The sequence below is a fragment of the Gracilinanus agilis genome, chromosome 3 (assembly GCF_016433145.1).
Source record: "Gracilinanus agilis isolate LMUSP501 chromosome 3, AgileGrace, whole genome shotgun sequence".
Taxonomy (NCBI): domain Eukaryota; kingdom Metazoa; phylum Chordata; class Mammalia; order Didelphimorphia; family Didelphidae; genus Gracilinanus; species Gracilinanus agilis.
In genome coordinates, this window is record NC_058132.1 from 15,756,693 (window position 1) to 15,780,352 (window position 23,660).

Below are 23,660 nucleotides of genomic sequence, written 5' to 3' on the forward strand. Positions count from 1 at the left end.
TTTTCCCCCACTTCTCTTTTGGTGATGAAGATAGGAAGGAAGGAAGGAGATGGACAGAAGAAACAGCACAGCCGTGACCTATTTCATTCTGGTGGGGCTCTCAGAGTACCCCAGAGCCCAGATCCTCCTCTTCTGCCTGCTCCTGGCATCCTATCTTGTCATACTGCTTGGGAACAGCCTCATTCTGGTCTTGGTCCAGTGTGATTCCAGGCTCCACACCCCCATGTATTTCTTCCTGAGCAACCTCTCGTTTCTGGACATGTGCTTCACCTCCTCCAGCATCCCTCATATGATCATCAATTGTCTGGTGAGGATGCCGGTCATCTCTGCGGGCCAGTGCATGGCCCAGATGTGCACCCTCCTCTACCTGGGGGTCGTGGAGTGCCTCCTGCTGGCCGTCATGGCCTACGACCGCTGCATCGCCATCGGCGACCCGCTGCGCTACCCGGTGAGGATGAGCAACCAGTTCTGCATGCAGCTGGCAGGACTCTCGTGGGTCTCGGCCTTTCTGTTCTCCATCGTCCCCACTGTGGCCACCCCACTGGAGCTGTGCAGCCACGTCATCAACCACTTCTTCTGCGAGGTCCTGGCCATCATGAAGCTTGCCTGCAGTGACCTCCGGCCCAATGAACTGCTGATGATGGCCACCAGCTCGCTGACCCTCCTGGCCCCCTTTGTCTTCATCCTGGCCTCCTACGGGCGCATCCTTGGGGCCGTGCTGAAGATCCGCTCCGCCGAGGGCAGGAAGAAGGCCTTCTCCACCTGTAGCTCCCACCTCACCGTGGTGGTCCTCTTCTACGGCACGGCCATCGCCATGTACATGATGCCGCAGGACAAGACCAGCCGGGAGCAGGATAAGCTCGTCTCCCTTTTATATGGTGTGGTGACCCCCATGCTCAATCCCCTCATCTACAGCCTTCGGAACAAAGATGTGAAGGGGGCCCTGAGAAAGCTCTTAGGAGAGAAGGAAGTCCCCTAAGAACAGGTCCTCAGATTCCTTTCCTGGAGTCTGGAGGACAGGGGCTGCCCAAATATTTTTAAAAAGAATCTTACCAGGGGTCATTAGTGGCTCAGTGGATCGAGAGTCAGTGAGCTTAGAGAGGAAAGGTCCTGGGCTCAAGTCTGGTTTCAGACACTTCCTAGCAGTGTGACCCTGGGCAAGTCATTTAACACTCACTGCCTAGCTCTTGCTGTTCTTCTGCCTTGGAATGGATTCATAGTATTGATTCTAAGATGGGAGATGAGCATTAAAAAAATGGATCTTAAATTAGTAGGTTGAGGGATGGCCTTGAAACCACTCAAACGTGGGCTCAAATTGCTCCTCTTACATATACTAACTGGGTTTCCCTGGGCAAATCATTTATCTTCCCACTGCTCTAGAGAATACTTTAAGACTGTAAACTACAGAGAAGGTGCCAAAGGGCATTAGGAAAAGAAGGTTGGCAGCCAGGTGCCACAGCTGATAGAATACTAGGCTTGGAATCAGGAAAATTCATCTTCCTGAGTTCAAATCTGGTCTCAGATACTTATTAGCTGTGTGACCCTGGGCAAAGTCACTTAACCCTGTTGGCCTCAGTTACTTCATCTCTAAAACGAGCAGGAGAAGGAAATGGCAAACCACTCCAGCATCTCTGCCAAGAAAACCCCAAATGGGGTCATAAAGAGTTGGCCATGACTGAAAAGATGACTGAGCAACAGAAAAAGCATGTTCCTCACTCAGGAGGTCCTCCTACTAATCAAATCAAAAGTCCAGCCCCCAATTTATGTTCTAATGGTTGAAACAGAAAGAAATACTGAATCTCAAAACAGATTTTGGTTTTCATCATTCTGAAAGCTCTCAGGATTGCCCTTTGGGACTTTCAAAAAGATAACAAAGTAAATAGGGCAGAGTCTGGAGAGTCACAGTCTCAGGATTCCCCACTGGCTGAGCCCAAGCTATCACAAAGGTTCCAAACATCGTCACAATCATCCAGGTGTCCAGCAGGAAGAAAGAGCCACACGTAACACATCTCCTCGGGCCTCCTTCCCTCGGAAAGGTAGTTCAGAAGAGTCAAAAGGAAGTGTGTGGAAAACACAGCATCCAGCTCCATGGCTGCCCACCTCGGGTCAACAATTTGTGAGCACAGCACTCCAAGAGAGTTCTGAAGAGGGAATGAGGTCTGCTTCGGAAGGCAGCGATGTCTTCCAGGTCCATTTGGAAAGACAAGGAAAAGATAGTGGAGAGCGTACTCTCTGGATACATAGTGCTTTTAAGGTTTATGAAGTACTTTAAATATGGCAATTTATTTGCTCCTCCAACAACCTCCAAAAAATAAAAGTATGTGGTATGTTACTCTCATTGAATACATGAAGAAACTGAGGCTAAGAAGAGTTCGGTCACTTGGTTAGTAACCGTTTATTAAGCAGCTGCTACATACCAGGCACTATGCTTAGCACTGTAGTTAAAAAAAAAAAAAAAAAAAAAAGGAAAAAGACAATTCTTGCCCTCAATGAGCTCACAATCTATTGGGGAGAAAATAGGCAACCAAATATGTACAAATGTTATAGAGGAAAAACTGGAGAAAATCAACAGAGGGAAAACAATCAATTAAGGGTCATCAGGAAAGACTCCTTGCAGAAAATGAGATTTTAGCTGGTACTTAAAGGAAGGCAGGAGGTAGAGCCAAGGAAGAACCCTCCAGGACATTAAGAGTCCTTCCCTGAAGGACTGCACTGCAAAAAGAGAAACCCACCTCCTGATTGGCCGTCAGGCAGACCCTTGATCCCAAGATGCAGGGAAAATGTAAAAAGATTATGGGGGAATAAAGAGAGGAAAGAAGGCTTCAAGACAAGTGAGAAGAAATGCAGGAATTTTTCTTCCAAAGCTAGTGGGAGACCTCAGAGCAGCACACACCACACATGTCCCTTGGATTCCAATGTCTGCCCTCCCCAAAACTGCAATGAGGAGACTCTTTCCAGTGAGCTCTCACCTTGGCTGAGCTGAGATTTTATCTAGCCCTTTGCTCCTGGGGATTCTATTATCCACTATAATCTGTAGAGTATCCCCAATAATTTCCCTACTCTATTTGCTTTGAATGTGTCTTCGGCCCAAGGTTGTCTTTTATGTGACCAGCTTTTGGTGGCTGGGAGCTAAGATTAGTGAGAAAAAACTATTGCCCTGTCCTTGGGAGGAACCAGAGAAGCTGACTCTGATAGCGAATGGACAAACATCATGGCCCTAGACCAGTGATGGGCAAACTTTTAAAGAGGGGCCAAAGGAAAGAAATGCTCCTCTGTCAGTCTGTTTCTAAGGCAACACTTTCCAAGTTTCATTGTATTGTGTCCTACTCATTGTATTTGTCAGATCAGGAATAATGTCCCGCAAGCTGGATGGAACATTTCAGGGGCCCCATCTGGCCCGCGGGCTGTAGTTTGCCCATCACTGTCCTAAGCTGCAAGTCTGCTTAGTAGGGAAGATAGTTATTCTAGCCTAATACCTCTCTTCAAAACAGGTGAGTGAAGGAATGAGTGTCCTGCATGGCACCCCTTTTGCTTCTCACAAAGGCAGCAATCACAGACTCCCTTAGCCATAGGACGGGCTGGGTCTGGGTTATACATTTATCCGCAGGGCAGGCCCAGCTGTCCATGGTAGATAGTCCGGCTACATCTATTTTACATAATAAATTACTAAGCAGTCTCAGGGGCCGGGAAGTTCTCCATCATCACACAAGTCAGAGTTGGAAAGCATCACGTAAGTTCCCTCGTCCAATCTGTACCTGAACAAGGATGGAGTCTAACAAATCCTAGAAATCAATAAAGTGCATTTTTAAAAAGACTAAATAAGTGGTCAGCCTTGCCTTGAAAACGTGGAGGGAAATGGAAAATCTACTTGGGAAAGTGTCCTCTGCTAAGCCAGGCAGCACCAACCATGGTAGGTGCTCCGACCCCAGGCGCCCCCTGAGGGAAGGCTGGAACCTCCACTGAAGGAAGGAGCCCAGGCTGGCCACCTCTTCTTTTCCCTTTGGACGTCTCCATAATGCCCTCAAGGCGGGCACCTCCCTCCACCGCCCTTTCCAGCTTCCTTGGCTAGGTTCGGATCTGACTACAAGCTCCTTGAGGGCAGTCTTCCTTCTGGGTATCCCCAGAATTTATCATAGTGCCCAGTACATAAAGGGTTTGTTGTGATGGTTGTTGTCAGTCATTTCAGTTGTGTCTGACTCTCTGGGATCCCATTTTGGGTTTTCTTGGCAAAGACACTTTAGTGGTTTGCCATGTCTTTCTCCATCTTATTTTACAGATGAGGAAATTGAGGCAAATAGGGTTAAGTGACTTGCCTAGGGTCACCCAGTAAGAAAGTGTCTGAGGCTGGATGTGAATTCAGCTTGTCCTGACTCCAGCCCCAGATTTTATCCACTGCACCACCAAGCTGTCCCCTGCTACACAGCAGGTGCTTAATAAATATTTACTGACTGACTAGACCGACTAGATTGTACTAACTGGGATGTTTTCACTCCGTGAAGCCTATATCTGCCTCTCTGCAGCTTCCTTAAGTGCTCCTGTTTCTACATTCTGGCACAAATGCATCAAGTTTCATCACTGTCCACACAACCGCCCATAGAGTACTTGAAAATGGCTGTCGGGTTCCCTGGGAGGTTGATGGTGCCCTAGACTGGTGTTGGTGAACCTATGGCAGGTGTGCAGAAGGGGGGGGGGGGCTCCCCTCCCTTCTCCACCCTGCCTGAAGACATTTCTCCCATCACCCACCCTCTACCCAGCAGCCCCACGGGAGCACTTCCTCCCTCCCCTGTCTGGGGTAAGGGGAGCTCACAGGCATGTGAGGGTGCAGTTTGGGCACCCGTCTCTAAAACGTTCGCCATTACTGCCCCAGACAGTATTAGGGAGGTCAGGAAGACAGGAGAGTGGCTTTGGGGGAAAGATAATGAATTCCATTTTGGACAGTTTAGCTGAAGATGAGCCATCCAGTTTGAGATGTCCAATTGGCAACTGATGATGAAAGACCAGAGGCCAGCAGAGAAGTTAAGGCTAGAGACAGAGATCCAAGAATTATAAGAATAGAAATGATCGCTGAATCCATGGGAATAGATGAAAACACCAAGCGAAACAGCATGGAGGGAAAAGAGAAGAAGACAGAGTGGCCTTGGTAAAGACCCAAGTGGGAGCCCTTAGATAGGCAGGAGGAGAACCAAGAGAGAGCAGTGTCACAAAAAAACCTGAGAGAAGACAGTATCAAGGAGAAGAAGATGGAGGCAGAGGCCAAGCGGGACAAGGATGGCAAAGGGCGCTGGACTGGGCAGCTCTAAGATTTAGAAACTTTAAGAGAGAGAAGATTTGGCAGAATGATGAGGAATGAAGTTGGACTGAATACATGCACAGAAGTAACTTAAGGATTATAGGTCTCCCAGGGAAATAAAATGACAAGTTTCCTTTTTAATTGAATATGGTACTTTGGGAAATAATATAAGAAAAGTGCCCACAAGTTTTAAATTAAGACAATTAAGTCTATCGGTTTCCACCATAAAAAAGAAAAAGCATCTCATTATTAAATCTCCAAGGTGTGTGTGTCTGTGTGTGTGTGTGTGTGTGTGTGTGTGTGTGTGTATATATATATATATATATATATATATATATATATATATAACATATATATATATAGGCAAATTCAGGGAATTTCAATGCCAACCAGCAAATTTTGCAAGTATCTAAGAGAAAGACCTTCAGATAAAGAAATGTCTATCTGAATTATCAATATTACACAAGAGCAATGAAGAACCAGAGAAGATATTGTTATACTTCCTGCAAAAAGCAAATGATATAAAGAAATATCTAATAAGTTTTAAAAGATGACAACAGAGATACTTGAATTGTTCCTCAAAAAAAAAAAAGAGGTGAATAAAGGATTTTTTAAAAACATCCCAAGCTGGGGGTGGCTAGGTGCTCAGTGGATTGAGAGGCAGACCTAGAGCTGAGAGGTCCTGGGTTCAAGTCTAGCCTCGGACACTTCCTAGCTGTGTGACCCTGGGCAAGTCACTTACCCCTAACAGTCAAGCCTTTACTGCTCTTCTACCTTGGAACCAATACACAATACTCATTCTAAGACAGAAAATAAGGATTTAAAAAATGCAAGAAAGTTAAGTAAGTATGGTTAAGAAAGGAAATAATAAGCAAATGAATTAGTTATCTGGGGTTTTCAGGCTGTTTTCTAAAAATAATTTATAGGAAAAACTAATTTTAATAATATTTTATTTTCTTCCAATTACATCTAGCAACTATTTTTAACATTTGCTTTTAAAAATTTTGAATTCCAAATTCTCTCTGTCTCTCTTCCCTCCTCCCTTCGATGCTAAATAATCTGATAAAGATTTTTCTATATTAGTCACTTCATAGAAAAGAACCTAAATCACAAAAACAAAGGAAGTTCTGGAGGGCAATTTGGAGCTATGCCCAAAGGTCTATAAAACTGTGCATATCGTTTGATCCTGTAATACCACGACAGTATCTGTATCCCAAAGTGATCATAAAAAAGGGGGAAAGGACCTATTTGTAAAAATATTTATAGCTGCTCTTTTTGTGGTGGCAAAGGATTGGAAATGGAGGGGATGTCAATTGGGAATGGCTGAACAAATGGGGGTACATGTTGGTGATGAAATACTATTGTGCTATAAGAAATGATAAGCAGGAGGATTTCAGAAAAAGCTGGAAAGGTCTGCAGGGACTGATGCAGAGTGAAATAAGCAGAACCAGGGGAACCTCGTACACAGTAACAGTAATATTGTACAATGATCAACTGTGAAAGACTTAGTTACTCTCGGCTACAAAACGGTCTAGAACAGTTCTGAGGGACTCATGAAAAGAACGCTCTCCACCTCCAGAGAAAGAACTGTGGGAGTAGAAATGCAGACCAAAGCAGACTATCTTCCATATTAGTTTAGTTTCATAAGAGTATTCTCTTACAGCAGTGACCAGTATGGAAGTATGTTTTGCACGGTAATACTTGTGAAATCCAGATCAAATTGCTTCCCATCTCTGAGAAGGAGGAGGGAAAGGAGACTATTTGGATGTTAGAATTTCAGAAAATGGATGTGGAAAGTTGTTGTTGCATGTAATTGGGAAAATAAAATGTGTGAATAAAAAATGAAGAAAGGAAGTAAAAGATCGTGTGTTTAGGTCTGCATTCAGACTCCATCCGTTTTCTCTCTCTGGAGGAGGACGACATTTTTCATCATGAGTCCTTGGAGATTTTCTTGGCTCACTATTGCAGAGAATAGCAGTGCTGTCACTGTGTCCGGTGTTCTGGTTGGGCTCACTTCAGTCTGCATCAGTTCACAGAAATCTTCCCGGTTCTTTCTGAAATCCTCGTCCTCATCATTTCTTATAGCACAAAAGTATTATTTCGTCACTATCCTACATCACAACTTGTTCAGCCGTTCCCTGATTGATGGGCATTCTCCCACTTTGCAATTATTTGCGGCTACAAAAAGCTGCTCTGAATATTTTTGTACAAAGAGGACTTTTTCCTTTTTGTTTTTTTCTCTCTTTGGGATGCAGACCAGTAGTGGTATTGCTGATCACAATGTTAAAGCTCTTTGGGCACAGTTCCAGAATGCTCTCCAGAATGGCTCCATCAGTTCACAGTTCCATCAGCATGGTGTCACTGCCTCCAACATGTGTCACTTTCCTTTTCTGTCTTTTTTTTAAAACCTTTAACTTCTGTGTATTGGCTCCTAGGTGGAAGAGTGGTAAGGGTAGGCCATGGGGGTCAAGTGACTTGCCCAGGGCCACACGGCTGGGAAGTGTCTGAGGCTGGATTTGAACCCAGGACCTGCCATCTCTAGGCCTGGCTCTCCATCCACTGAGCTACCCAGCTGCCCCCTCTTTTCTGTCTTAATAGCTAATCTGAAAGGCAGAAAAGCGAATTTTCTTAAGTAGACGTATAGTGACCGTGTGGACTTCTTTTGCTTGACTCAAGGCCAAAGAATTATGCGGAGGCACAGAGAAGTGCTCTTCAAAGGCACATTGCAGCTTGATCTGAGGAAGAAATTTTGAACAAGTACAGAACTCTCAAAGTGGGGTGGGATGCCACAGGAGGGCGTAGGGACCCCACCACTGGAGGTCTTGGATGTTCAATCACACTCAAGGATCCTTACAGCGGAATGAGTAGGATCTCCGCGGTCTCTGCGGTACTGGCAAACTCTGATAGAATATGTTGTTCTGGTTTTAGTTCTTTCTGATTTTTTTAAATCTTACCTTCTGCCTTAGCGTTAATTCTAAGACAGAAGAGCAGTAAGAGCTGGGCAATCAGGGTTAAGTGACTTGACCAAGGTCACACAGCTAGGACGTGGATGAGGCCAGATTTGGCCTGGCGCTCTATCCGCCGTGCTACCTCGCTGCCCCTGGTTTTAGCCCTTAGCAAGTTATTTTCCTACCCCTGAAGCTTAGTCAAATTACTTTCCATCTCTAAGTTTACGTTTTCTTATCAATAAAATGGGGATAATTTTGACTTTACTGATTTTATTAGCCTATTTGCAAAGACTAAATGAGATGATAACATCCTGTAAAGTAGTCACAAGCACTATAAAAATATGGCAATTATCAGTCATCGTCATTCACTGTTAAGATGTGTAAAAATGGCGCCCGAGGCAGGCATCGTCCCCGGAGAACAAAGCTGTGTGGCCTGGGCAAAAGCTTGATCACCCACAGCAGGCCTGCGGGCCTCGTCACACAATCCTGACGGGAGTTTCTGTTCAGCTTCTTGAGGGGGACGACAATACTGAGAGCAAAAGACGCGTTTAAAGCATCACAAGCAAATGCTCGACTGACACGCCGCCTCTGGATTCTCCTAACGGCCCTGGGAACAGCCGCCGTCTGCGGGAGAGGAAACCGAGGCTACAGAAATGTGGACCGATAAGGACGGAATTAATCTAGAAGTCACCGAACGTCCGGAGGGCTGAGCTCTGGAGGGAAGTGCTTGCCCGTGGGGGATGGGAGAGAATCTGGGTGGCCTTCCTGAAAGTGGGGGCATTTAGGGGTTTGCCCTAAAGGATGGATGGGCAGCGGAAAGAGAAGTCTCCTCTCCATGAGCTCGGCTGTGGCCCCCGCAAGAATCTCTTCACCCTGTTTGTCTCGGTTTCTTCATCTGTCAAATGAGACGGAGAAGAAAAGGAAAAGCACTCGAGCATCTCTGCAGGAAAGGCCCCAAACGGGCTCACGAGGAGTCGGAGACCCCTGAAACACAACTGACAACCAATGAAAGGACGGCTGAGAATTGTACGAGTCCTTCTACTATCAATGCTTATCAAGGACTCCACCTACACTGAACCACTGAGGTCAGCTGTTAGAGGGCCAAGCCGGGAGATAGGGTTCCTGGGTTCCAATGTGGCCTGGCTGTGTGACCCTGGTTCAGTCACTTGACCCCAGCTGCCGCGAGGATGGAAGGCAAAGGCCTAACAAACAAACGAGTACAAAGACAGGGTGATCCTCATTTCGGAAGGAGGAGGCGGCCCCAGGAGCTTGGAGGAGCCCTTGCCCCAGGCAGCACCAGCCCAACGTAAAAGCAGGGAGCAGGGGCGGAGATGAAGCGAGGCCCTGTGGGAGAGATGGACACACGGACATACAGATGGATGGCCCTTTGTCTGAAGCAGGGAGGGCTGCAGGGCCGGCAGAGACACGGCCGCCGCAGGGGCGAGGGAGCCGGCTCCAAAGGCTGCCCCATGTCGGACTGGAAGTCAGGCGGCCCCGAGTTTGAATCCTGTGTGGGGCACGAGCTCAACGACCCTCGCAGAGTCACTGCACTGGCCTCTGAGGACAGCCCCAGCATCCACCTCTCCGTGTTGCTGTAAGGATCAAATGGGATTCTGCAGACCCGGAGCTCAGCGTCAACACTAGCCCACTTAAAAGGCCCTGAGTGCCAGAAAAAAGACTTCCGACTCCGTTCCACAGGCCCACCTTCCGGCAGGTCAGACAGGAGGATGAGCTGGGGGAGAGACCTGTAAGAGGAGCAGTGAGGGAGCGCCCACCGAGGCCCCACCGAGGCCAGGCCAGGCCTAGGAAGGAAAGGGCCGGCCAGAGGGCCACTCCAGGCGCCTGGCCAGAGGGCGGCTCCGGGCACCTGGCCAGAGGCGGCTCCGGACGCCTGGCCCGGGGCCCCCTGCCGAGCGCTCACGGCGCTTTTTAAGAGGCTCCCCGCGGGGAGAACGTGGATCTGCCCTGGCACTCCCGAAGAGGAACTGCTGTTTCACTGGGTCCAAGCCTAAATGGCGTGGCTGTTGGTCCTCGAGCCGCCATGCTGGCCGACTTCTGTCCAGGATGCCCCGGACTAGATTCTCATTTCCTGGCCTCGGGGCAGCCCCGCCGAAGGCCCCTTCCCAGAGGGGCCCAGAGGCCTCATTCGGGGCCCTCGGCTGGCTCCCCTTCTCTGATCGCTCCCACCCGGCCTCTCTTGGGGATCAGCCGTCCCCCTCGTGAAGGAGCCCCTCCAGGGCTTCTGGCTGTAAGGGGGCCCCAAGAGACAAGGAGGAGGAGGACGGGGAGGACGGCGCGCCTCCTTCCCCAAACACTCCGCTCTGCTTCGCTCACAGCAGAAGCCGGGCCGGCCTTGCGGACGGATCCCGTGTCCGGGGCAGCCCTGACAAGAAGGAGTCCGAGAAAAGGTCTGTCCGGCTTTGGGAATCCGTCTGGCCGCCCAGCGTCAGGGGATGCCCTTCTGCCGGCAGGCCGAGGCCCTGGTTTCTGCAGGGGGAGGGGGAATGGCGGCTCCGGCGTCCCGTCCTCCCTGTGCGGCGGAACAGAAGGCAGGAAGGGAGCGCCTCGAGGAAGGCGCACGGAGCGCAGCGCGGCGCACGCAGGCGCGATACGCCACGTCGGGGAGCCAAGTGGGACAGCCATCGGGGCGCCTTCACGGGAGACGCGATATTCAAGTGAAAAGGAACTTTGGGGCCTTACGAGAGCAGCGTGCCGAGTGACTGGAGAAAACAGAAGATCGGCCTCCCGAAGGAGAGCTTCCTCACCGGGTGACCCTGGGCAAGTCATTTCACCCTGTTTGCCCCAATTTCCTCATCCGTAAAGAGAGCTGCAATAGGGAACGGCGCACCACTCGCGGATGTGGGGTCACAAAAGTGGGAGAGAACTGAAAGGAATGAAGAGCAAAATACCAGGGTGGCTACGTCTATGCTCGCGGTCCACGCAGAACTTGAATACGAGGGCCGTTTCCTTGGAGGGGCCAGGTGGGTCGGTGGTGAGATATTGGGCCTGAAGACTCATCTTTCGGAGTTCAGATGTGGCCTCAGACACTTGGTATGTGTGACCCTGGGCAAGTCACTTAACCCTGCTTGCCTCCGCTTTCTCATCTGTAAAATGAGAAGGAAACGACGGCTCTGTCAAGAAAACCCCCAACGGGGCCACGAAGATCGGGACACCCTGAAGGCCTGAACAACAGGAATTCCAAGAGAAGCCCCCAGAACGTCGCCGCGTCCCTCGGTAGGAGCAGTTGGGCGAATATCTCTTTTCCAGGTGAGGCTGTCTTTATGAAGGGCCTTCCCGAGCTCCCGAGGGAGTAAACACCCAAAGCAGGCAGTGCTCGGGGCTGGGGGGCCCTTCGCTAAGAATGCCTCGAGAGGGGCCCCTAAAATGCAGGCCTCAGAAGGTCACCCCTGGGAGCCTGGAGAATGCTATTCCGGCGACTGTCTGAGAGGCCCGGCCAAAGGAAGTGGAGGCCGCCTGGCAAGCCTGGGGCTGAGCTGCCGCTACAGAAGCCGCTGCATTCGACCCCCCACAGCCCCATCACTGCATCCCGTCACGACGAGCCTCACGAGAGGGAAACTGAGGCCCCGAAAGGCCGGGCCACATTAGCACGGATCAAGGCTTAGGCGGCTCACTGACCTCCAACTCCAGGCCCGTCCCTTGTGCTCCGGCTCCACGTCCTCGTCTAGCAGTCTCGGGGCGGGTCTGCGGCCGGCGGGGCCGCTCTTCAGCAGGAAGCCCGAAGGCCAGATCTGTCAGAGGCTCTGAAGGGGTGTGCCGGGGCCCCTCCGGGGCTGCTGGAGGTCGCTGGATGGATGGGTTTCTCCCGTGACAAACGCCTCTAGCTGGGCAACACGAAGAGGCGGTGCCGAGAGAAGGCTGCGAGCTCCCCGCCCGGGTTCTCCATTAGGAGAATGACGGCATTCCGTCGGGGCCTCTAAAAGCCCAGGATGGCTCCATTCTCCGAGCACGAGCATCGGCCGCTGAGCCGAGCTCTGCAGGGGCTGCTTCGTGCGGCTCGAGCTCTTCTTTTGGACCCGGACAGCGTACGGCCCTGCCAAGGCCGCAGAGGCCGACCCATCTGTCTCTACAGCAGAATTGCGGCGGGAGGCCTCCTTTGGGAACGGGAGAGAAGGCAGGACGAAGGCTCCCCGGCACGGTTCCGCTGGAAGAGGGGTCTGGATCAGGGGCTCCCACGGGCCATCTGTTCACTTGGCCGGTCATCCATGGCCCGAGGCCCCTCCAGCCCTCACTGCTCGGGATCCTCTAGCTCAGGGATGTTCCAGGTGTGTCCAGCCCCTCTGGGGCTGCCTTGGCAGGGACACTACAGGGCTCTGCCATTTCCCTCTGCGGCTCACCTTACACATGAGGACACGGAGGCCGGCGGGGTAAAGAGACTTGCCAGGGTCACCCAGTAGGTGACTGGATTGGCCTCAGGGAGAGGAGTCTCCCTGACCTCAGCTGCCCTGGTGACACCCCGTTCTAAGCAAAAGCCCAGTGGGCAGCCTAACCTGAGCAGAGGGTCTCTGATATTCAGCCCATCCACAGTCCACCAGCAGACAGGCCATCTGGGCCCTCCAGGACCTCCTGCTCTGGCGGGGGACGGCAGGGAACTGGCCCCACACATAAGGACGGGCCAGGAGGCTCTGACCCCAGGAAGCCCACAGGCCCAGGGCAGCAGCAGGGAGAGGGAATGAAAAGAAAGCTAGGGGAGGGCCAGCCTGGGGGACCCTCATTCATCCTGGAACCCTTCTCCACACGTGGGGGCACCTCAGAGGATCTGACACTGCCTGGCTGTGTGACCCTGGGCAAGTCACATAACCCCCACTGCCCAGTCCTTAATACTCTCCTTCCCTGGTGCCAGTATTGATTTTAAGGAGGAAGGGGAGGGTCTAAAAAGACTTGCATGGGCTCCGCAGGGGTCTACCAGCCTGCAGAAGCCGTCCTGGAGCAGAGGAGGGAGCTGCCCACAGAAAGCGCTCCGGGCCGGTTCCCTCCTGAGGGTCTAGAGGAAGACCCCCCTCTCTGACGGTGGTCAGCTCACTCATGAAGGAGGCCACACCAGGCTGGGATCTAGACTCAGCCCCAGGCTGGGGCTGATGGGCGCCTCCCTCCCCCCAGGAGGTGTCGAGGGCAAAGGAAGACCATGGATGGAAGAGTTAAAAAAAGAACAATCTTATGGCTTTTATAAGAAAAAGGAAATCCATCTTCTGGGCAAGGTGATAAGAGTTTCCATTTCTCTAGCAGCTTAAGGCTCACAAATGGCTTTTGTTCCAACAACCTCCACGAGGCTCATGTTTGATGTACAAGAACATGAAGTTCACGAGACTCTGCCAGGATGACCAGCTAGTCAGAACTGAGGCGTCTGGTCCTCTCTTTGCTTCTCTTCTCAGACAATCACGGAATTATTCAGAAAAGGAGCTTCCCCTCCCATGCCCCACAAAGCACCTTATTGCTGTTGTCCTTCCTGCTCGGAGGGGGCCAAAAGCACATCCCAGATGACGGCTTCCGACTCCAGCACAAACAGGACTTAACGAGGCCGTCTCTCGAAGTTGTCAGCCTCATTTCGGGTCATGGAAGTCCAGGGGCAAGACAGAAGTCAGGACGACGGGCGATGGCCCACGATGCACTGCATGACTTTGACCTCTTAGACCACTCCACAACGTCTGTTTCTGCCACCTTCACGGCCGTTGGAACAAATAATTCTCACCTACCCATTCCCCCAGCATCTCCTGAAGGAGTCCTCCAAAGAGGAGCAAAGGACAAAGTGACCCTCGCTAGTAGGGGAGAAATGTCATTCTGCAAAGAAAACCCTTTTGGCTCTGACTTAGATCTATGCCTTTGGAAACACACAGTGATTCTTCTTGTTTTTGAAACCTTTACCTTCCATCTTAGAATCAATACTGTGTTTGGTTCCAAGGCAGAAGAGCGGTAAGGGCTAGGCAATGGCTAGGCAATAGGGGTTAAGTGACTTGCCCAGGGTCACACAGCTAGGATGTGTCTGAGGTCACATTTGAACCCAGGACCCACCATCTCTGCACCTAGCTCTCAAGCCACCTAGCGTCCCCAATAGTTAGTGTTTCTTTTATAGGGATGGGTTGACTAGACGATCTAAGAGATCTCCTCAGCTCTGAGATTCTCTATGATCTGTCCACAAAAAAACAATCAGGTAAATCCATAAATCAAGAAGCAAAACGTTCTTGCCCACCCTTAGACTTTAAGAAGGTGCAACCAAACTAAAGCCAAGTCAAGGAGAATGTTTTGCTGTGCCCCGTCATCATCCTGCCTGAGATGCTCCATCTTTGTCTCTATTGTTCTTCCTCTCACATATCGTAGGCACTGAGGATACAAGCTTATGAGACCTGAGTTTCCCTTGAAAGAAGATCTTTGAACCTGAAGCTAGCCTGAACCAACATCCAGCTATCTGCAGCTGTCAGTAAGCGGAGGTCTGAGTCCATCTGGACTTGGGACCTTTCCCCTGGGTTCCTGTCTGATCTGCCACAGACTAATACCTCTAATTACAATCAAGAAAGGTTTGCTTAGTGTAGGAGAGCTAGATTTAGGGTTTGGGATTTTTTAGGTGAGAGAAGAGTGGTCCATCAATTCTCTGAAGGCCCTTCTCATGAAGGTTTCGTTCCTGGGATACTTTGCTAGAAAATAGGGATAAAAATTCCCTTTCCCCTCTAGACCTCTCTTTGAGAATAAATTACAACTTCCAGTGACTTTTGCCTGATCTGTGACTGAGTGGTCTGTGTGCCGGACCCTAGACCAGGCTCTGACCTGGTCAAGAGTTAACTGCTGGCCTTCAACCCACAGTGTAAAACCCTTGTTATTGGCCCAAAGTAATTCAATTAATCCTATCTAATCCCATCTCCCAAAACACCCCTATTACAATACACACACACACACACACACACACACACACACACACACACACACTCACGCACACATACACACACACGGAGATAAATCAGTATGATAATCAAGAAAAGACCAAACATTATAACCAATTCTCTCATGTTTCAAGGTTATTGTTTTTTAAATGATTTTACAGCCCTAGAGTTCACACAAATAGAACTAGGAATAGTGGGTAGATCTTGCTTTGAGGCAGATTTTAACATAATATAAAAAGTAAGTAAAAATAAGTAAGATACATCCCAAAGTAGAATAGGATGCCTCAAGACAGAATAAGTTCCTCCTCACTAGAGGTATTCAAAAGAGGGTTAGATGACTATCAAAGAAGTCATACCTGTACCTATATCCAGGTTTAGGTAGAACTAGATGGTTTCTGTGATGCTACCTAACACTGACAGCCTAATATTCCCTGATCTGAGTTCTTAGATTATCAATGATTATCGTGGCTACTTGGACTCTCTTAATTTTAGACTTTTAAATCTGGAAATGTTCTTTGTCTTGCTGACTTAATGAATCTTTGAAAGGATTCGATCAGACGATGGAAGTAAAAACACTTTGGAAATCTGGAAAGTAAAACACCATCAAAATGCAACTATCATCATCATTGTCATCGATATCATCAGTTGTAAAGTTGACAAATGAGGCAATAACCTTCCCTCCTTCCTGTTTTTTTCTAAGCAGACAGCAGTCATCCTGGTGTTCTTCACCTTCGATGAGGATTTCTTATTGTCTGGCATGTCCATTTGTGGTATCCCATTTGGAATTTTCTTGGCAAAGATACTGGAGTGGTTAACCATTTTCTTCCCCAACTCATTTTTCAGATGAGAAAACTGAGGCAAACACAGTGAAGTGACTTGCCCAGGTCCCACAGTTAGGAAGTATCTGAGACCAGATTTGAACTCATGAAGATGAGTCTTCCAGATTCCAAGGCCAGTGCTCCAACTACAAGACCTAGCTACCCTCATCCTCACTGGAGACTACATTTGCTATACATACTAAGAGAAATGATGGTTAGTTGCCACCAGCTACTATTCTAGAGTTCATAACAGTAATAATGAAAATAAGAAATATTTATAGTCCTCTATAATTTGTAAAATGTTTTGCCTATGAAAAAATTTAATTATAAAAAATGTTTAATGTTTTGCCTGTATCATCTTATTGGACCCTCACAATAGCCCTGTCAAGTGGATGTTATATATAACTGTTTCCATGTTTTATAGATGAGGAGGGCTATCAGAGAGATTAAGACAAATAGTAATATGGCATAAAAATGTCTAGAAAACAGACTCCAAAAAAGAGCTCTGAGGCCTGAGGAGAAATATTCCTCCCCACAAGGGACAAGGGAATGGAGGAGAGTGGTCAGAGAAGCCTTTCTGGAGAAAACGGCATTCCTGTTGGGCATTGAACAAGGGGTAGAAATTAAAAACATAATAATAACATTAACAAGAGCTAAAATTCTGAGACTCTTCACTAAAAGACTGCCGCCCTTTGATCCAGTCATACCATTGCTGGGTTTGTACCCCAAAGAGATCAAAGGGGAAAAGACTTGTATAAAAATATAGCCACACTCTTTGTAGTGGCAAAAAACTGGAAAACGAGGGTATGCCCTTCAATTGGGGAATGGCTGAACGCATTGTGGTATCTGCTGGTGATGGAATACTGTTGTATTCAAAGGAATAATGAACTGGAGGAATTCCATGTGAACTGGAAAGACCTCCAGGAACTGATGCAGAGTGAAAGGAGTAGAACCAGGAGAACATTATACACAGAGACTGATACACTGTGGTAAAATTGAATTTAATGGACTTCTGTACTAGCAGCAATACAATGATCAGGACAATTCTGAGGGATTTATGGAAAAGAAAGCTACCCACATTCAGAGGAAGAACTACAGGAGTGGAAACACAGAAGAAAAACAACTGCTTGAACATGGGTTAATGAGGACATGATTTGGGATGTAGACTCTAAACGACCACCCCAGTGCAACTATCAATAATATAGAAATAGGTCTTGATGGATGACACATGAAGAAACCAATGGAAATGTGCACAGGCTATGGAGGGCGGCGGGGGGTGGGGGTGGGGGAGTAAGAACATGAATCATGTAACCATAGAAAAAAATTTTCTAAAAAATAAAATTTAAAATAAAATTCTGAGACTCTTTTAGGTAAAATGTGAGCTATGGACTAGAAAATCAGTAAAAGTCCTTCTCAGCTCTGACTGTATTCTAAGGACTCTTCCAACTCTGTAATTCAGTATTATATGATTCAATCACACTGATGAACTAACTAATCTTTGGTGTGGCCTCTTCCTTCCCTTCCCTTTTCTTTCCTTTCCTTCTCATCTCTCTCTGTTTCTCTCCGTCTACCTGTCTGTCTCTGTCTGTCTATCTGTCTCTCTGCCCCCCCACATGCGCGCACGCGCACACACACACACACACATACTTCAGCTGTTATAAGGTGTTTTCCCAATAGATTACTTAGTTTCTGAGTGGATTCAATAACTACATCTTGATAGACTCTCCACTAATGATTCTAAGTGATTCAGAAAGTTTACTCCTAGAGTCCCAAGCCATTTTCAAACCTTCTCATTTTAATGAGCACTTTGTCCCTTGAAGGACCCCGCCAGTAGCCCCTGGAGGAAGTAAAGAGAAGAGGTCAAGGCCAATTTTTCCTTCTCCAATTATGATCCTCCTTTCATTTTGGCTCAGCTTTGATGCCAGTCCCCCACTGCAAAGGGATTCCCCTATGACCGTGTCAGGGATTGGAAGAGAAAGTCTAAAGAGAAAGAGAGAGCTTGGCCTTGGGGATGACTGGAAATACAACTTCACAAGCTTCTTTACATTTGGAAGACTGTCTCACTTGTTCCTATTATTTCCCTGAAGCCACCTGTTAGGCAACTGGAAGAGATGGGCTGGACATCCTTGGAGAAGACTTTCTGTTCTAGGTGGGTATTCATGGGGAACTTGGTGAAGAACAGAATTATGGATCAGAAATAAGGGGAAAAGAGTTGGAAACAAGGACAGTTTTCTGAATCTCTCCTCCAAACTCTTGTCTCCTTATTCCTGAACAACTGGACAAACCAGAGGAGTGAGGAGTGAGAGACTGGGAAGTGGAGAGAGAGAGAAAGGGCTGTGGGTGAATTCATAAGAGGAAAGTTGTGATCTGACATATTATTGGAGGATTTATCTTCATAAAATAATGAAATATCACAGGTGAAAAGTATCATAGAACATAAAGAAAGTGTTATAAAGAAGCAGAGTTTTAAGTTATTTTAGAATAAGAATAACACAGCTAATATTTATATTTATTTACCTTAAATATCATTTCATTTTATCCTCATGCAACCCTAGGAGGAAAGTGCTATTATTACTCCCATTTTGCAGATGAGGAAATTGAGGATGAGAGGTTAAATGACTTGTCCAGGATCACATAGCTAGGAAATGTCTAAATCAATAGGCAAACTCCAGTCTTTCTGGCTCCAAGTCAAGGTCTCTTCGTTAGGCTACCCAGAAGCATCTAGAACACAGATTGTCAAAGCTGAAAAGACTTATAAAATATACAACCACAGGACTATATATCTAAAGTTGCAAGCAACTTGAGAGCTACCCAATCAAATAACCTCATCTCAGATGAGGAAATTGAGTTCCAGGGAGATTAAGTGAACTATACAAGAATATATAAAAACATACAAGAATGTCAGAATTGTAAGAGACCTTAAAATAGAGGTAACATAAATATAGAGGTAAAATTTTTAAGAGTCAGTCCTACTTCAGATCTGGGTTCAAATCTGGCCTTAGACATTTCCTACCTTGGAAAAGTCACTTAAGACTGTTTGCCTAGCCTTTCCCTTCTGTCTTAGAGTCATTACTAAGACAAAGTAAGGGAAAGAAAGAAAAACAGGAGGAAGGAAGGAAGGGAGGAAATGCTCACTTCAATCCTCTTTCCAAAGAAATGAGATGAATTGATTGATTGTGGTGACTCGAGAAGACAGCATTTCATTGGTAGGTACTATAGACATGATGGAGATTATATAGATGAGAAGAACTGAGACTCAGGGAGGCTGTAATTTTCCTAAAGACACACGAATGAGCTAGAACGAAAAACAAAATTAGAACACAAGTCTTCCTCATGCTAAGTCCAACATTCTGGTGACTAAACCACATGGCTCTCAAAGAGAATCAGGACAACAGGAAGCCATAATGACGGGGTCTGTCCAACCTCTGAGGAAGTGGGGTCTGAATCAACGACAATCAGTCCATTCATGTGGCCCAGCCTCACTTTAAAGTGTTTTTCCCCCACCATGGACTTAGCTGTCTGACCGAATCGAATGAACCGATTCCTCATGCCCTGTAGAAATGTTTGGTGAATAGGAGTCATTGTCTCATGGGATCAGTGTCTTGAAGAAGCTTTAGCACGTCCAGAAGGGTGACCGGGAGGACAGATTCCAGAGGACTGGCTGACGGAACTAAAGCCTGTGAGCAAGGAGCAGGGGTGTATGACCCCGGGGAATGCCCACTTTCTGAAGGGCTGACACATGGAGCGGGAATCAGCCTTGTCCGCTGTGACTTCATGCAAGTTACCTGGAGTCTCTTCACCTTGCTTTCCATAGCTGTAAAATGAGGAGATGAGGATCTCTCGGTTTCCTTGCAGCTCTCTGGAACTACAATCCTCTAATTCTCTAAGTTACATGGAAGCAGGTACCAGCTCAAAATAAAGTCTCTCAAATAAGCAGCGCTAGGGAGCAGCCTTCCTCACACGGGAGTGAGCTCTCTGTCACGACTGGTATTCAAGGTCTAGGGTGTCTAGGGTGAAGGGAGAGGTAGAGTCATGGCCATCCTTCGTTAGGTGAATGGAGGTGAATAGAAAAAAAGGCCTCTATAGTCCTTTCCAGTTAGGTGAGAGCAAATAGTCAAGGAAAGAATTCCAACGTTATGCTTCTATAAATTACTGTCGGGAGGTGGCATCCTGGAAAAGGCCTTGGATGCAGTCAGTGGACCTCAACTTGGGCCTTAGAGCCGACTCCTACCTCTGGGACCGTGGGTGACGTCCGGCTCCTCCCGGGGCCCGTGTCCTCATGCAAATGAAATCTCTTCTGCACAAAGGGCCAGGATTAGAGGATCTATGAGGTCCCCCAACCCCAAATCTGGCACTTTAATCTGTGAGCCTGTGACGTCATCTTCTGCGAAGAGACCCAGGCCAAGAGGCTGCAGCCTCTGATTTGCCTAGAATAGCTTTCTGAAGATCTCTTCTGAAAACCTCATGGCGGAGACTTCACTCTCCAACGAGGAGGGACCTGCTCCTCAGCTCTGCTTATCTGGGACTTTATATTGGGCCCATACTTGCTTCTGTGTCTTAGAAAATCAAAGGATTACAGTTCTAGAGGGCTGGAAGGAAGCTCAGATGGGAGGCAAGGAACCTGCTGAGGGCTGCACAGCTAGCAAGTGTCCCAGGATGCATGTGAACCCAGGCGTTCCCGACTCCCGGTCTAGCACTCGATCCGCTGTGGTGCCACCCAGAGGCCCACAGATGGGCAGGCAGGGCCTGAGAAGCCTCTGGTGTTCGGGCTCTGACGGATGGGTGCATCTCACTAAGTGCCAGGCAGGGCCTGGCAAGGCTCGCTCGATGGACACGCACCCAGCAGGTGCTGCTGGAACACGGCTGATTTTCCAGGCCTGGGGCTGTGTGCAGGCTAATGCAGTTACAAATCTTAAATCCCACAATCCCTTGGAGACTCTGTGATGGCACGACGGAAAGCAAAGGAGAGGCAGGGCTTGTAACGACGGCTCTGCTCTCCACGCTGGAAGGAGCGTGCTTTGTTTGGTTTTGTTCTTTCAGAAAATGACCATGATGACAGCCTATACTCAGGCAGAAAAATACAGAAGTCATAACATGTGCTATATGTCACTCCATGTGGTGCTCCCAGTAACCGGGTATCGCCGTTACTATTATCCCCATTTTAGAGATGAAAAAACAGAGGCAGACAGGGCTTAGGTGACTTGCCGAAGGGCACCCTGCTAGTTAGTGTCTGAGGCTGGACTGGAACTCAGCTCTTCCTGACTCCAGGTCTGACACTGCTGTACCACCTGGCTGCTTCAACAGGGGAGGAGGTTGTGCCTCAGAGAGTTGCAGAGACGGACCTTCTCAGGGTCACAAAGCTAATACATCAGAGCTGGGACTCGTACCCAGGACTCCTGGCTCTGCGTCCACTGCTCTTTCTTCATAGAATGCGGGAGCTGGGAGAGATCTTCGAGTTCACCAGATCCCGCCCCCTGATTTTCTATTACACCCTTGCTTATCACTTAGGAAGAGGACCATTGACTGGGCTGATGTCACACAGCAGGGTCTCGGAGGAAGCCTGGATCCTCTCATGCCACTGAGCATCCTTCCTACCAGCCCACGCTGCCTCACGGCTGGATAAAGAGCTGGCAGCCCCGTGTTCCAGTCTCACTGGATTTCCCTGGCAGATGACAGTATAGACCCAGGAATGGAAGGAACCTCAGAGGTCCTCTTGTTTTCCTCCCTATTTTACAGATCAGGAAACTGAGGTTTAGAGGGGATAAGTGACTTATCCAGAGTGTTACAGTAAATCTGGAGCACAGCTGGAGCTACAATCCAGCTTTCATGACCCCCAGTCCAGAGATCTATCCAAAACTCTCACACTGAAAAAGACTTCCTAAAACAGAAGGAAATATAGTCTCCAGATAAAGTAAATGAGTTCAGGCATAAATGTTGCAAAATAAGAAGAAGAAAAAAAGAAAATGACCACCTATATAATTTTTTAAACCCTCACCTTCCCTTGTAGAATCAACACTGTGTATTGGTTCCAAGGCAGAAGAGCAGTAAGGGCTGGGCAATGAGGATTAAATGACTTGCCCAGGGTCACACAGCTGGGAAGTGTCTGAGGTCACAGAGTTGAACCCAGGACTTCCTGTCTCTAGTCCTGGTTCTCTATCCACTGAGCCACATACCTACACCCAATTGCCTATATTATAATAATTATTAGAGTCCACTCAGGAACACAGTTGATAAAGCACTGGACCTAGAATCAGGAACCTGAGGTTCAAATCCAACTAGTTCAAACTGATCAGAGTTCCATGATCCTGGACAAGCCACTTCACCTATGCCTGCCTCAGTTTCCTCATTTGTAAAATGGAGGCATGGGCAGCACCTACCTCTGGGGATGTTGTGAGTATCAAATGAGATCCTATATATAAAGCACTTTGCAAACACTAAGTGCTCTATGCTGTCATTCATTTCTTGAATTTCACACGCCTCTCAGAACCAAACTCGCACCGAGCAATGTCTCCTCAATGCCCATCATCAGCGAGATCTTGAAACTCCTCGCAATTTCTCATTCAGACTGTGCAGAGTCAAATTTGTATGGAGAGGAGTTTGGATTCCAGGCGAGTGGTTTGCCGTCCTAGGAACCCCTCCGTGAAACCCTCATTGTCTCTGAATGTCAGGGGACAGGCACAATGCTGCTCCAACCAAAACTCAGAGTTTCTGAAGTATTTAATATTCTGGGGTGCTGAGTTCTAAAACAGCCTACGAGATAGTTAGGAAGGTCTTCCTGGACTAGCCCCATTTTACAAATGAGGAAATGATGCTCTGAAGCGGTAGCTGACTCGAATCAAGGTTCAACGGGCCAGCGCCTCAGTCCAGCCAGAAGCCCAGTGTGCTTTCCACTTTATGAAGAGTGACCTTGACCTTGGGATAAAGTGTCCTAGTTAAGGGGCATTTGAGAGTTTCTTTCTCTCTCAACTGTCACTGGTCTCAAGGTAGACAAAGGTCTAGGTGAGGAAAGTGGAAAAGGTGAAAAGGAGACAGCAGCTCAGGGTGAATCCCTGATAAGCAGGAGGCGCATTTCAATACTTGAGCAACTTGGAGGCTTGGCTAAGATGACCACAAGGGCAGCATTTTTACTTCGGTCTTCCCATCTGCACAACAGTGGTAATAACATTTGTGCTCCCTATCCCAGGAGTGGAGTGGGCCAAAGAGAACCAACTAGTAAAGCCCCAGCCCAGAGAGTTGGGATGCCTTTCCCAAAGCCACAGAGTAAATGATTGAGAGCTCTGCAATGAGAAGCCAACGTCCTGCTGTCTCCAAGTGTATTGGAAATTGTAAAGCACAACGTACAAGAGAATGGCTTTTTGATTATCATGATTTCTAATCATCACCAAAATCATAGTTCCATGACTTAGTGCTAGAAAGGGCCTTAAAGAGTGGCCAGCCCAACATTTCATTCTGCAGATGAATGAACAGATCCAGAGAAGTTAAGTGATTTTGTCCAGGATCGTGTAGGCATTATGTAACTTGCTTTTCCCAGTGGAGTAGCATCTCCTCGAGAGCAGAGATGATTTTATTTTTTGTCTTTGCATTCCCAACTCCTCTTCAAAGAGGCATCTTAGAACAGAGGCTAGATAGGCTTTAGGTCAAGCTCTGCCTCTAATCGATAATGACCCCTCAATTATGGACAAGGTGCTGACCTATATTGGAGAAGACGCTTTAC

At 48.0% G+C, this 23,660-nt stretch overlaps 1 protein-coding gene across 1 annotated transcript; it reads left to right on the forward strand.

The window, feature by feature from the left end:
- Positions 1-979, forward strand: LOC123238838 (olfactory receptor 13D1-like). The gene has a single exon (XM_044666064.1). The coding sequence runs from the start codon at positions 50-52 to the stop codon at positions 977-979; it is 930 nt and encodes a 309-aa protein (XP_044521999.1). The 5' UTR covers positions 1-49.
- Positions 980-23,660: the final 22,681 nt, after the last annotated feature.

What these genes read in the sequence shown, in the direction of transcription:
- LOC123238838 (XM_044666064.1), top strand. Translation starts at nt 50, where the DNA reads ATGGACAGAAGAAACAGCACAGCCGTGACCTATTTCATTCTGGTGGGG.